The sequence below is a fragment of the Dryobates pubescens genome, chromosome Z (assembly GCF_014839835.1).
Source record: "Dryobates pubescens isolate bDryPub1 chromosome Z, bDryPub1.pri, whole genome shotgun sequence".
NCBI lineage: Eukaryota > Metazoa > Chordata > Aves > Piciformes > Picidae > Dryobates > Dryobates pubescens.
The window spans coordinates 109,471,968-109,485,180 of record NC_071657.1 but is presented as its reverse complement, the minus strand read 5'-3'; the positions used below and the strand labels follow the sequence as shown (position 1 = coordinate 109,485,180).

The window sequence follows — 13,213 nt, the reverse complement described above, 5'->3', positions numbered from 1 at the left end:
TTCACCATCTCATAATTAGTGTAATGTCTAGAGAGAGACTGAGAAAATTACAGTTAATAATCAGATTTTACTTTTTACCTTTGCACTAATTCTAGAACCAACCAGCTGCAAAAGTTTCATTTGCTTGGATATATATTTATTTCTTTTTCTTCAGTAGCCAGTTTGGAAGCATGCAGAAAGTGGAAATAGGTCTAGAAGCATGGATCCTTGCCACCAAGCAAGGTTTCAAAAGTGAAAAAATCTGTTTGTGTTTGCTTTATCGGAATCCATGAGAGTTCAAAGTGTAGCTGTTCAAGCACTTAATTCCCCTTACTGGAATGTAATAACTTCTAGTCAAAGTCTGAAGTGCTCTTTTGGGGACTTTGTCAACTCTCTGTCAATATTTGTAAATGACTTGGAGATGAAAACTCTGAAAGATAAGTACTTCTAAGAATTACTGTGCATATTTCTTGCAGTGTCCAGGAGGAGCCTTCACACCTAATATGCGGACAACCAAAGAGTTTCCAGATGACGTTGTGACCTTCATCAGGAATCACCCTTTGATGTTTAATCCCATTTACCCAATACACAAGAGGCCATTAATCATCCGGATAGGAGCCGACTACAAGTACACAAAGATTGCAGTGGATCGAGTGAATGCTGCTGATGGGAGATACCACGTCTTGTTTCTTGGAACAGGTAAGAAAAACCTAACACCACTCATTTTCCTCCATTGTTTTATAATTTGCAATCAAGTCTTATTTGTGCAACTTACACCTTTTAGAAATATTTGTTTAAACATATTTTCTATGTACAAAAATGTCTATAGAAATCCATAAATTATGTTCTTTTTCCTTTCTGTGCATTTTTATGTTGACTGTCCATGTTAATGATGTGCAAGAGACAATGTATTGATATGCATGTTGAGGCAGAAATCAACACCAGTGTATACTGCATTTCACAGAATTATAGAATCACAGAATGGCTTAGTAGATGCCCCCCAGGAAGAAGGCATCCACAACCTCCCTGAGCAAGTTATTCCAGAGTCTCACCACCATCATACTGAAGAACTTCTTCCTAACATCCAGTCTAAATCTACCCTCCCTCAGCTTCAAACCATTCCACTTTGTCCTATTGCTAGACACCCTTATGAAAAGTCCCTCTGCAGCCTTCTTGTAGGATCCCCTCAGGTATTGGAAGGCAGCTCGAAGGTCCCCCCCAGAGTCTTCTCTAGGCTGAACAACCCCAGCTCCCTCAGCCTATCCTCATAGCAGAGGTCTTCAGCCCTAGGATCATCTTCGTGGCTCTCGTCTGGACTTGCTCCAACAGTTCTGTGTCCTTCTAATGATGGGGACACCAGAACAAGATTCGGTATTCAAGGTGGGGTGATCTCCATTGTAATACTTCACTTGAATGGAGTTTGCAGCATGATTCCACATTACAATTTGATGCTGTCTAAGAAGTAAAAAATACTAAAATCTGTCTTTATCTTATATCGTATACTTTTAACATCATTATTTAATGTATGCAGCATAAGCTACTTCTGAAGAAGAACACAATCTGAACAGGATGTTTCAAAGGCAGAAATAACACCCCACCAGGGGAAAAGAAAAAAAAAAATAGCAGAGAAAAGCAAATTGTTGGAATCTTAGCAGTAGTGGAAACACAGAATTTGATCCAAGTATTCTAAAATAATTTCTGTCTATTGTAACATACGTTTTGGTTTTAGTTGCATAAAATTAGAATGCAATGTTACGCTTCTGAAGTCTGCAGGGAACAGGTCAAGTGATTCTCATACTGATCATTTTTGAGTTTTTAAGATATTCACACAGGAATCATGCTCCTCTGATGGAAGCAGACAAGCAGAGAGTAACTCTGGCTAGACCCTAGGATCCATTCACATCTGAAACTCCCACTGGCTTAACAGGGCATTATAAGCCGATAGGCACAAAGGCTAATCTTTTTAGTACAGATGGTTTCGAGTGGAACAAAGGGAAAGAACTCTAGGAGAACAAACATCTCTGAACATCAGAAAATAATTACAGAGATGGCTTGCATTTATGGTTCACATGTTATTGGGGTCCTGGTTGTTTTCGGCTTGTAGAATGACCATGTCTGCCAACAAACTCACATGGGACTAGGAATAACCATCCTGTTATAATAGATTTAGGAAACTCATGCTAAAAAGTCTGTCAGGAGTGTCAGGCAGGATTAAAAGGAACTCTCTTCACTCTTCTTAGAAAATCATCCCAGACTATCAAAATAAACAAGAGTGCCCTTGTGCCAAAGGAGACTGCACTCTGTACTGTACTAATAGATGTGTTTCCAGTGAGCAGTTTACTGAAAAGGATGCTTACCCTGTCTTCCGCTCCTGTCAGGAGTACCAGGCCCAGTTGTTTGCTTCCCAGTACCAAGAAAACATCAACCTAATGGAACAGGATCAGTGGAGAGATTGCATTGTTAATGTATGAAAGGAGTCTGAGAGAATTGAGTTTATTCAGAGAAACCTAAGAAGAGACCTTACTGCAGTTGACAACTATCTAATGAGAGGTACAACTACCTAACAGGGAAAAACAATAAAAAAGTATCTGGACTCTTCTCAAGATGCTTGGAGTTAGAGCAAGAAGGATTGGACACAAGTTGCAGTGCGGGACATTGCAGTTAGGTATAAAGGAAAAGGTTTTCACCATCAGTGTGATCAAACATTGGGAAAAGGGCCAGGGAGGTTGTGAATTCTCCATCCTCAGGGACTCAAAGGATTTTAAATCCAGCACAGCACAGCCTTAAGCAAGCTGGTTTCATTAGTCCAGTGGAGGACTGGACCAGATGACTTCTAGAGGACTCTTACAGTCCACAGACTTCTGTGGTTCAATGAAAGTAAGTAAGAAAACAGAAACACTTCACTCATGTTCTTCTGTCAAACCTTTACCAAGTCACCATCTACTGTACAGTGAATGCTTAGTATACTTTGAGGCATAATCAAGGCAGAAGCAGCTCTGGAATTGCATTAAACATTATGATTTTAAATAGAAAAATAAATACAATTACATTGGGAATGTAATCAGGTTTTGATCTGGGTATTTTTGTTTTCTTGGTTGGCAGTTGAAAAATTCATTTCAAGGCTTCTTGAAGATCTCTTTGATCATATTTGCAGAGTCATTGGAAACTCCCAAATTAAGCTAATTAGGACAGGGCTTTCTTTTTGAGAGGGTGTTTTTTACCCCCTCTCCTCCCTAGCATGTAACCACATTTTCTTCTTAGTTTAATTAATGCAACTGAACTTCATGACTTTGGGACATTTTGGGGTTATTTTCCTCCTTTCCTACAGAAGTAGGGAGTCTTTGTACATTACTGTAAAATCAGCAGAACCCCTACTACTGTTGTACAACTCTACAAGAGTTCTTAGTAAAAGGTAAAGTTAATTGGAGGAAAATTCTACTAAAGATTAGCGGAAGACACGTAAAAGTTTCCAACAAATATAGAATTGTTAAAGGAGCAGAGACAGTTGATACTACAGATGTACTGGCCAATGAAATGTGCATGAAATACCACTATTGATATTTAGCATTTTAGTAATTCTGAAAAAGATAGATGCAGGTAATTTCATTTTATACTTTGATTAGTTTGTGACTTTTTAAGTGATCAGTGTGGCCTCACACATGCACCTGTAATTCATTAAAAACATTAGCATACCTCAGCTTGTTCTCAAGGTTTGTGTATCCTCTTCTGTGTATCAGCAGAGGATCCATTATGAATCAAATACACAAACTGCAGCTTTTGATACTTTATATTAATTGCTTTCTGGTTAGTTGGAGGGGAGACATTACTCTTCCTGAGCAGGGTAGAGGGCATTAATAGCTTCCAAGGTTTTCCTCAGAATAAACTGGTGCAAAGTAAGTTGCTGCATTTCGCAGCCCTTTTAACTAAAATGATCGGGTTTCAGCCACTAAGAGGAGAAGCTTATTTTCTTTATCCTCTGCTTTCTGTGAGACTCAGGAAGGTTTGATAGAGATATTAACTGTCAAAAGGAATGCAGAAGGGATTTGCTTTGGTGTCAGTTCATCCCAGCAAATGCAAAACCCACATTGTATAGGAGAATTTCATGTGATAATTTCCTTGGGAGCCTGGAGCCCCACAGCCAGAGGCAACGTGACTTGTCACCTGGTGACAATTACAGTCAGCTCGGATGATGAGTTACTGCTGCTGAACTGAGATGTTGCCAGCCATGTCTGTCACTGTCAGTGACCTGTCTCATGCTTGAAATTGGAGTGTTTTATGTCTTGCCAGATGCAGAGCACACAAAATGTTTAGCTTTTCTTCTCTTCCTCCTCTACAGTTTCAGTAATAAATCAGTTCCTGAATGCAAGTGAAGAATAACAGAAGTAGAAAGTTCCAAGAACCCCAGTGGTTTTAATCATGTAGCCATGGCATGGGAGGGTATAGGCAGCAGTGTCATTTTTTCACATCAATGTGAACTAAAAGTAGTGTTTCTTTTGCACCCCCGGACAAAAGTGCTGCTCTCACAGGGACTGGTCTATGCTCAGAGTTAATATGTTGGTATTCTCCTTCATTCATCTACATAGATAAACTTAATCCCAGAGACAGACATTGCTCCTGCAGCAATCCCCCCACTTTTGAAATTGTAATGATCTCATGTTTTCCCTCTGCTTTCAAACATGAAGAGTCCCAAAGTACTTAAAAAACTTGATAAAGTCCATCCATCACCCCTCCTATGAAATTACCAGATTTAGAGTAAAGAGAAGTCTTTAAAAGCAGAGAGCAGAGCTACAAGAATGCTATATGTCTTGTCTTCCAAAACAGAAACTAAAGGGATATTTTACATGGATAGAATGTAATCACTCATTTGCGTATTTGACAAAGGCAAAGCTGAACATACTGTTTCCTTATGCAGTGAGTGATAATGTGTTTGGCTCAGGAATTTGGGGTTAGATTTTGGCTTTAATTATCCTGTCTCTGTGACTGGCCAGGACTCCTGAGCCATCCTAGATTCTACCAGAGTTCATTTACTCATCACAGTTATATCTAAAGAAGCTGAGCTTTCAATATTTGCTGTTTATCCTTTGGTAAATTGTTTTCCAGCTGGGTTTTAAGAACAGCAGTAAAACAGTATGAGAACATTTTACTGAGATTAATATTTATTTTTTAAGCATGCCACCTATGGTTTACATATAAAAGCCTTAGATCAAATTGCACACAGATTGAACAACAAAAGATCATGCATTTTATTGCCAGTGTTATGAAGATATCAAATGTCTGGGTCAGACTTGGCTACATTAAAGACCCATGGGCACCAATAGAACTTTTTTTCAGTTCCTTGCTATCAAGACAGGGTATGTTTTTGTGGGAAGAGATCTAAGTTACTGTTGTGTAAAAGCCCTTCAGGCTTCAATGTGGCTCATTCAGGTGATTGATCTGGGCCTCATGTATCGGATGTGGCATGAGGTTACTTGGTATTTCTTATTATCTTCTCTGATTCAACAATTGCTTCCAAAGTCCCTATGCAGGAAGTGCTTTCAGAGCATACATTTGCAATACTCATTTTCAGGGTGTTACATGATGGCTGCCTTTTTGGAAAAGTAACCCTTGCTGACTACAGTAGGCTCCAGTAATGCAATAGCCAAAATCATGTCATGAGCTACAGATTCTAATAGAGAAAGACAATCTTGTCTGAAGATCAAGCCTGACTCCCAAGATTTGCTGGCTGTAGCTTCATGACCCTGAGCTAGGAAAAATAATGTTGCACAAGTGGTAGACAGAGTTTCCTTCTTCCTCTAGTTGTTGTACCTGGGACATTGACAACCTTTAATTGACCGACTCATTCAATAATTTTTCACAGCTTTTTAAGAAGATATGCAAGCTTATGGAGTGTTTCTCTACCTGTTTCAGTTCCCCAGTCCAGTTACTGTTCAAACAAGCTCACAGTGTCCCAAAATTTTTGACTGAGATGGAGCTATGTGAAAGTCTTGCCCTCAAGTGTGAACTCATTGGAAATTTGTATCTATCTTTTTATTCTTTGATACAGCTTGAATTTTGCAGTTTTATAGCAATATTATAAGATGGGGGGGGGGGGAGGGGAATTACATGCATTTAACAGATGAGTGAACTAAAGCACAGCGATGCTAGATGGCTGTGCTGGGAGCTCTGACTGACAACAAACACCTAAGGACAGCAAGCAACGTGGGGACCTGGCTGTCAGCCTTGACTGCTAACCTGCCACCATCTCAGGTTTTCTGCTGAGCCTCAACATTTTCTCTAACAGAGAGATTTTAAGCATTCTGCAAACTCTTGCTTTCATATTTCTTTCCAGTGTTATTTGTTCCACTCATAAGCTGCTGTTAGGCTGACAGATACAACATGGATAAAAGTTTTCAGAGCTCTCCAGCAATGTCAAACAGGGAGGAGAATTACTGCAGGAAGCCTCTCTGAAACTCCTATCAGAGAAGCAGTGTCCATTGCAGTCAATTTTTTTATGATATGGGAAAGTCAAGGGTTGTATTTGTTGTTCTGCATGTGCACATGATGTGGCTCAGGGGTAGAAAAGTCCTGATTCTTTGAGGCTCACTGTACTGGCAACTGCAGTGCTCACTTACAGCTGAGGAAAGACAAGCTAGTCAAAATTTAGAGAACAAGGCTTAAAGTCAGACCTGCAGATTCAGACAAACATCTGTGTGTTTTTCATTGCTGTTCATTAAAATTTGCCTTTTCCATGGCTTGTAGTCAAGCAGACTAGGAATTAGTTCAGTATTAATACCAGCCCAGAATTATGCCCTACTTTCCAAGGAATAATTATTTTCTTATCCTTTTTCTTAGTCTTGTTCCTATTCTTAATCTTACTCTTATTCTTTCTTATTCTTATTCCCTCCTTGGACCATTTATTGGACTGCCTTCCTCCTCCATTTATTTCACAGTATCACAGTATAACTAAGGTTGGAAGAGACCCTAAGGATCCCACTGTGCATATTCTTTACAGCGTTTTTTAGACTACAAGATGCTGTACTTTCCTCCCTTACTGTTCCCTGTTTCTCAGTCCTCTGAGAGGAAACACGATCTCAGTAACATTGTCTTCCATGTTAAAGCTGGGAGATGTGCAGTTGCTCAAGCAAGTTTGACATAAAAAAACACTATGAGTCACACTTGTCCTCTTGCCATCAGCTTGAGAGAGATCCTTTCTTGTTTGTCTGTTTGCCCTCGACTCACAGACTACTGGGCTGATGTGAGGCTGCAGACAGCTCCTGGTGAAAAGTCAGAGAAGTGGTAAGCATAAATCTGGCTCTTCATGCATTCTCGTGGTGAATTGATATTCTGGAGACATACTAGCTTTTTTCTTTTTTTACGATTACATGAAATACAACAATTTAGAACTGTTTTCAAGCAGATTGCTGGAAGTAACAAGTAAAGAGCAAAGGAAACCATCCTGTTCACTTTTATGATTTTTACAGATTTCATATGTTGGCCCAAAGATGAAACATCTTGACTTATACTTGTTTGGTGATCTCTTATGCCTGGCTTACAATGCAAAAGATAATCTGTTGTGAAATACAACAGAAAACAGCTGCATGCTTTTTCACCCTTCCTTCTTATCCAAGAGTTTAGTTTGTTGCCTTGCCATTAAAGGACATAAATAAATACAAGTTTCAACAAAACTCAGACGTTCCATAGGCTCTCTGATACGACACATGTAAGTGACTTGATTTGTCAGCTATTAACACTTGCAGTAGAGAAATCAGTACGGTAATTAAAGGAATAAGTGGGTTTGGGCACAAGCACTTGTTTTTCACCTATTAAGGAAAAGCCTTGCAAGAGTGGAAAAACTGTTTTTAAAAGTAGTGGAGAACTACAGCTTGTAAGCCATGTATTGTTGGAAGTCTGTATATATACACATATACACATATATATATATACATATATATATATAGAATACATACAGACTATTAGAACCCCTTGCTTTAAGTGACTTTATTTAATGAAGAGCTTATTTTACCTACTTTGCCTGAGTATTTATTTTATATGTTGTGTTGTTTTCTTTAAACCAAGGGAATATTCCTTTCTGCAAGGATCTGTCCCTCGTGGTACAATACTGAGTGGTAAAATACTGAGTCAAAGGGAATGAAAACCAAGATAAACAGCTCTTAACTCTGTGTGTTTTGCTGGGGTGTGACAAAAAGGTAGATAGGAACCTACTTTTCAAATAGGAAAGGTTACTTGGACACAAGGACTTGGCGTCAGGCTTTATCAGTATTTTCTGTGCCAATGTTCAGGATAAAATCTCCCCTCTGGTTCTGATTTCAGTTTGGGGCAATACTTGAGGACTGAAGACCATTTAGGAATTTTAACTGTATGGCATGTGCTAAATAAACCGGTTCTTCAGAGGCTTAGCAGCCTCACATTCCTCTGTAGGCAAGGTCACTGTCAACGTGCTTAGTACCTTCTTTGTCAGGGTTGACACTGCACGCAAAAATACACATGTACATGCATATGCTTCTTAGCTCCAACAAGAGATGCATCTGCAGGAGTTTAAAGATTCGGTTGAGTCCTGGAAGTCAGTAAATCTCTCTCAGGTTCTCATAGCTTTGCTAAAACTGGCACCCAGTCTAGACCACAGCTGTGCTATCACAAGATTTAGTTTCAGCAAAGTTTCTTCAGAAGGAACTGGTTTATTGTGCCATTGCATAATGAGAATAAATGTTCTCCAAAGAAAATTCTCATGAAAAATTCATACCTAACGTGCCCTGAACATGTACAGTTGATAGCTACACATTTTTATGTCTTCTCAGGTTTCCATTTCTCTTTTCCCTCCCCCCCCCCAAGTGATAAAATACTCCGATGTGCTCTCTGTGTGTGGTCAGGTCATTACATAGCAATATTCTGGCTTTACTTTTTAAAATAAAATATATTGTTATATGCTAGCTTCCTCCAGGGAAATAAGATGCAAATTATTTACTCTAACTAACTTGCCCTGCAGCTCCAGCTATGGAATTTAGTCACTGACCTTAAAAACAGAAGCAAAATTGCTCTTTTTCAGTTTACATTGCCTACATCATAAATTGCCAAACAGGAAGGTGAGATTTCCTTTTCTCAGTCACAAATCAATAAAAATTCATGCAGATACCTACCTGTATTGTACTATATTAATGTTTTACTAATCAGACAAGTCTATATTGGTCGTGAAACTTCTGAGGGCCAAAGAGAATCTATACCATGTGATCTTATTCCTCAGAATCAATACTGAACAAATAAATTTATTCTACTCAGACTTTCATTTTATGCTTTTGTTTTACTTTGTATAGAGTAATTCTTCAGAAGGTTTACCTTTTGTAGCTCCCTTTTATATATTGCTGTGTAATAACTTTTAGATCGTTAGGACAGATACTGCCTCTGTCTGTACAGCAACTTGTATAGAAGAGACTGGTTTTGATTAATCCTTTTTTGGAGTAGAATGGTAACAGTAATGGTAGTAATTCAAATCCTACCATGACTTTTTCATGCTCATATATAATACCAAATATAGTATTCCAATATAAGGAATCATCTCATGTTTTTTTCCTGACCCCAAACCCTATAAATTACTGAACGTTTCTATTTTTTTTCTATTTTGGTTTCTTTTCATAATTGATAATGATTCATTTTTTCTTTCTGTCTGTCACAGTCTCACTTTTTCTCATCTTTTCCAGATCAAGGAACAGTGCAAAAAGTTGTCGTTTTACCCACCAACTTCTCTGCAAGTGGAGAACTCATTTTAGAAGAACTGGAGGTTTTTCAGGTTTGGCTTGCTCCTACTTTTGATTTTCCAATGTATATGTTCACACAAACACTTTGTTCCAAGAGACTTTGGCAAGGGCAACTGTGACTCGATAAAAGATCGAGTAAATGTGCATGCTGTCAGCTTGATACCCACCCAAAGAGGAATATAAAATATCCACTGTTATGAAGGCTGTAAGTAGCTTAAGTCCTTTTATTCACCTATATTTAAGTTATTATGTTGTTGTACCGGCTGGAGGATTTTGATAATTTCATTTTTATGAGGTCATGTGTGGCTGCCAGAAGGCAACTTTATCCTTTGGCATGGCATCACGTATTGAGACTGTCACTGTTTACAGATGTAATCTAAGATTTTTCTACTTCTTTGTTTGTCTGATAATCTTCCTGATTCTGAGCTGCAGAATAGAAGAAAATGGGTGTTATTTTTGCTTAACTCCAGTTCTTCAAAGCCACATGCCTCTGGAGTCGAGGAAAACTACAAGCTTAACACAACATAAGCTGAAAAGAAACACAAACAACTACAGCGAGAAATAAGGGAATAGCCTCTGTCAATCACTCTGGCATGTAGCAGCTTGTGATAACCTAAAGAAAATGTTTGCCCTCACGTTGAACAATCCCTTTCAAATTTTTCAATGAGCTGTTCTTCAAAACAGGTGGTCTTGTGGCAAATGGTAGTATTCATCTATAAACAGAGTTAAGGATTTTGTCATGGACTTTTCTTCTTTCGCTGATAGGATGCAAAAAGGAAAATTAAAGCTTTTTTTATCTAGACAGGCAGCATCAACAGTTTCTTTATGAAGGAGAATACACTCTATGCTAACCCTCATAAAGGCATAATTAGTCTTCCTAGCCTTTTGTTGAAGACTTCCCTTTTAAACATATACATGTGAGTAATATTATCTAAAGAGTACCCTTCACTCAAGGGTGAAGTACTACAAACTCCATTTACTTAAATGTAGTAGTAGTCCAGACATAAGATAGGTTAATTCAGAGGAATTCTCACCCTAAACTTAGTTTCTGGGCCTCCATGCAGAAACTTGTTAATCCTGAACCCTAAAAATTATGATATCATATCCTCTGTCATTGCAATCTGTGCAAGCAGTGTGGCAGTATCTGGGTGAGTCTCTCCAGGAGAGTGGGGATGAGGTCACTAGCTCTGTGCTAGTAAATATCAAGAGTAAACAAAACACTGATTTCCTTCCAGAGTATAAATGAGGAAAGGAGAATGTGTCATCAGAGCCAATGCTGAGTTTGACCTTGACTCTCCAGTTCATGAAATGCTACAGCAGCTTGAAACTCTTTCAAACCTTTGCCAAATCACATGATCTGCAGCCAGATTTCCTAGTCCTGACTCCTCTGCTGTTCACGTAATCCAGTGCAATTGATCCTAGCCCCCCATTATGCCTTTCCTATGTGACTGAGCAAATGCTAAATCTGTAAACATGCTGAACATTTTTATTACCATAAATTTTATCTTTTGTTTGGATGAGAGTAATGAATTGCTTCACTTGCTGAAAGCAACGGAAGTGATAATTCCTTTTCCAGCACTTCAGTGTTCGGTTTAGATACAGACAGTAATAGGCTGCAGTGATGCCATACTGTAGTATTCTGTACTGTTTCTGGGAAAGAAACATTCAATAACATACATTCCATTTCTAGCATTCTAGTCATTCATAATCTAGACTCAAATTGGATGGTAACCAAATTCTGTGCACTCAATGTGTAAAGTAATATCACATAATCTTATCCAGATCATGTGGCAAGTATATATGATCTCGTCTATGATTTCTTTTCCTTGTCATAGAATCCTAGAATGGTTTGGGTTGGAAGGGACCTCCAAGGTTCATCTAGCCCAACCCCTCTGCAGTCAGCAGGGGCATGCTCCACTAGAGCAGGTTTCTCAGAGCCTTGTCCAGCCTCACCTTGAATATCTCCAGGGATGGGACCTCCCTGGGTAACCCATTCCAGTGTTCCACCATCTTCGTGGTAACAAAGGTGTTCTTAACATCCAATCTAAATCTCATCTTCTCTAATTTCAAACCACTGTCCTTCATCCTACAGCCCTTTGTAAATAATCCCTCTGCATCCTTCTTGTAGGCCAGCTTCAGGTACTGGAAGGCTGCTTAGGGTTTCCCCAGAGCCTTCCCGTCTCCAGGCTGAACAACCCTAGCTCCCTCACCTGGTCTCATAGCACAGGTGTTCCAGACCCCCAGTCATCATTGTAGCCCTCCTGTGAGCCCACTCTGTCAATTCCAGGTGAAGTCTTACCAGAGCGAGGTGACAGAATCACCTCTTTCATCATCATGATCAAGTAACAGACATTGCTTCTTATTACAAAGTAAGGGTAATGTCTTCAAAACACATTGCTTCCCTGTTGCTGAGGTAGCAGAGATGCAGGTTAATTAGAAGTGTAGAGAAGCTTGCAGATGCACAAGAGTAATAATAATGTGGTTGACTTCAGCCAATACATTGTGAGACACTAATTGTATGTATGCCTTTTGTTCAATTCTGAAAAAAAAAAAAAAAGGTAAAAAATTCATAGAAGTGAGTGATGCCTTTCCAAAATATGAAAAGCTCATTTTCTTAGACAATTCTTCAGTTTTATTGATTTTTAAATTCGAATATTGGGTCAGTATTAAGAAGAAAGCGCATGTAAAAGTGGTTTGGAATTTTGTCTTTCAGAGTAATTCTCCTATAACAACAATGAAGATTTCATCTAAAAAGGTAAAGAAAAGTGAAATGCTTACTTTATGCTTATGAACTGAGAAGCAAATTGAATTAAAGGGGTTAGAATACCAACTGTTATGCAGTACATTATATATAGCAGGAGATTATCCATAGTGCATATAGAGAAAGTTGACTGAAATTTGCCTGAGCAACTTACATGGCCCGGAGCCTCTAAGATAAAATAATTTCTGTTCATAACGTATCATTTCTGATTTGCTGAAAGTGTCAAATTTTTGATGGCTTGTTTGACAATTAAATACGAATAAGTAGCAAAAGAGGAGATTTGAACTCCCCCTTTTTTCCTCTAAGGCCTAAATGGAAACTTGGAAGTCTGATCAATCCAACAAGGCAGTATCAGGGCTGTTGGATCCTTGGTGACCGAGAGGATTTCTGCTGAAATATTAAACATCTAAATTAAAATTATGTATTCCATTATTTTGCAAGCAACACATTGCACAATATTTTACAAAACTACTTACAAGCAAACGTGATTCAATAGACAGAACCCAGTCTAATTTTTTTGTGTGTTTGTATTATGACCAAAGGATCATGGGAGTCTCAAAGGTTTATTCAATATTAATTTCTGTTTTAAGAATTTATCAATTTATTAATTGTTTCTAAGTAAAACAATAATTTTGGCCCAGATTTTGGTGATGACCTATTCACTTTGAATTTCTTCTACAAAAGCTCTCATTTATTTAGGAAAGTTCCTTTGGCTTATTTTTCC

The 13,213-nt window shown here is 38.5% G+C and overlaps 1 protein-coding gene across 1 annotated transcript in view; it reads left to right on the top strand.

Annotated features, from left to right (window-relative positions):
• The window catches only part of SEMA3C (semaphorin 3C), a 116,037-nt gene that overhangs the window by 90,251 nt on the left and 12,573 nt on the right, over window positions 1-13,213 (top strand). The window contains exons 11-13 of the mRNA XM_009900009.2: window positions 456-678; window positions 9,672-9,760; window positions 12,442-12,483. Coding sequence (XP_009898311.1) covers window positions 456-678; window positions 9,672-9,760; window positions 12,442-12,483 — 354 coding nt within the window. The remainder of the gene's footprint in view (window positions 1-455; window positions 679-9,671; window positions 9,761-12,441; window positions 12,484-13,213) is intronic.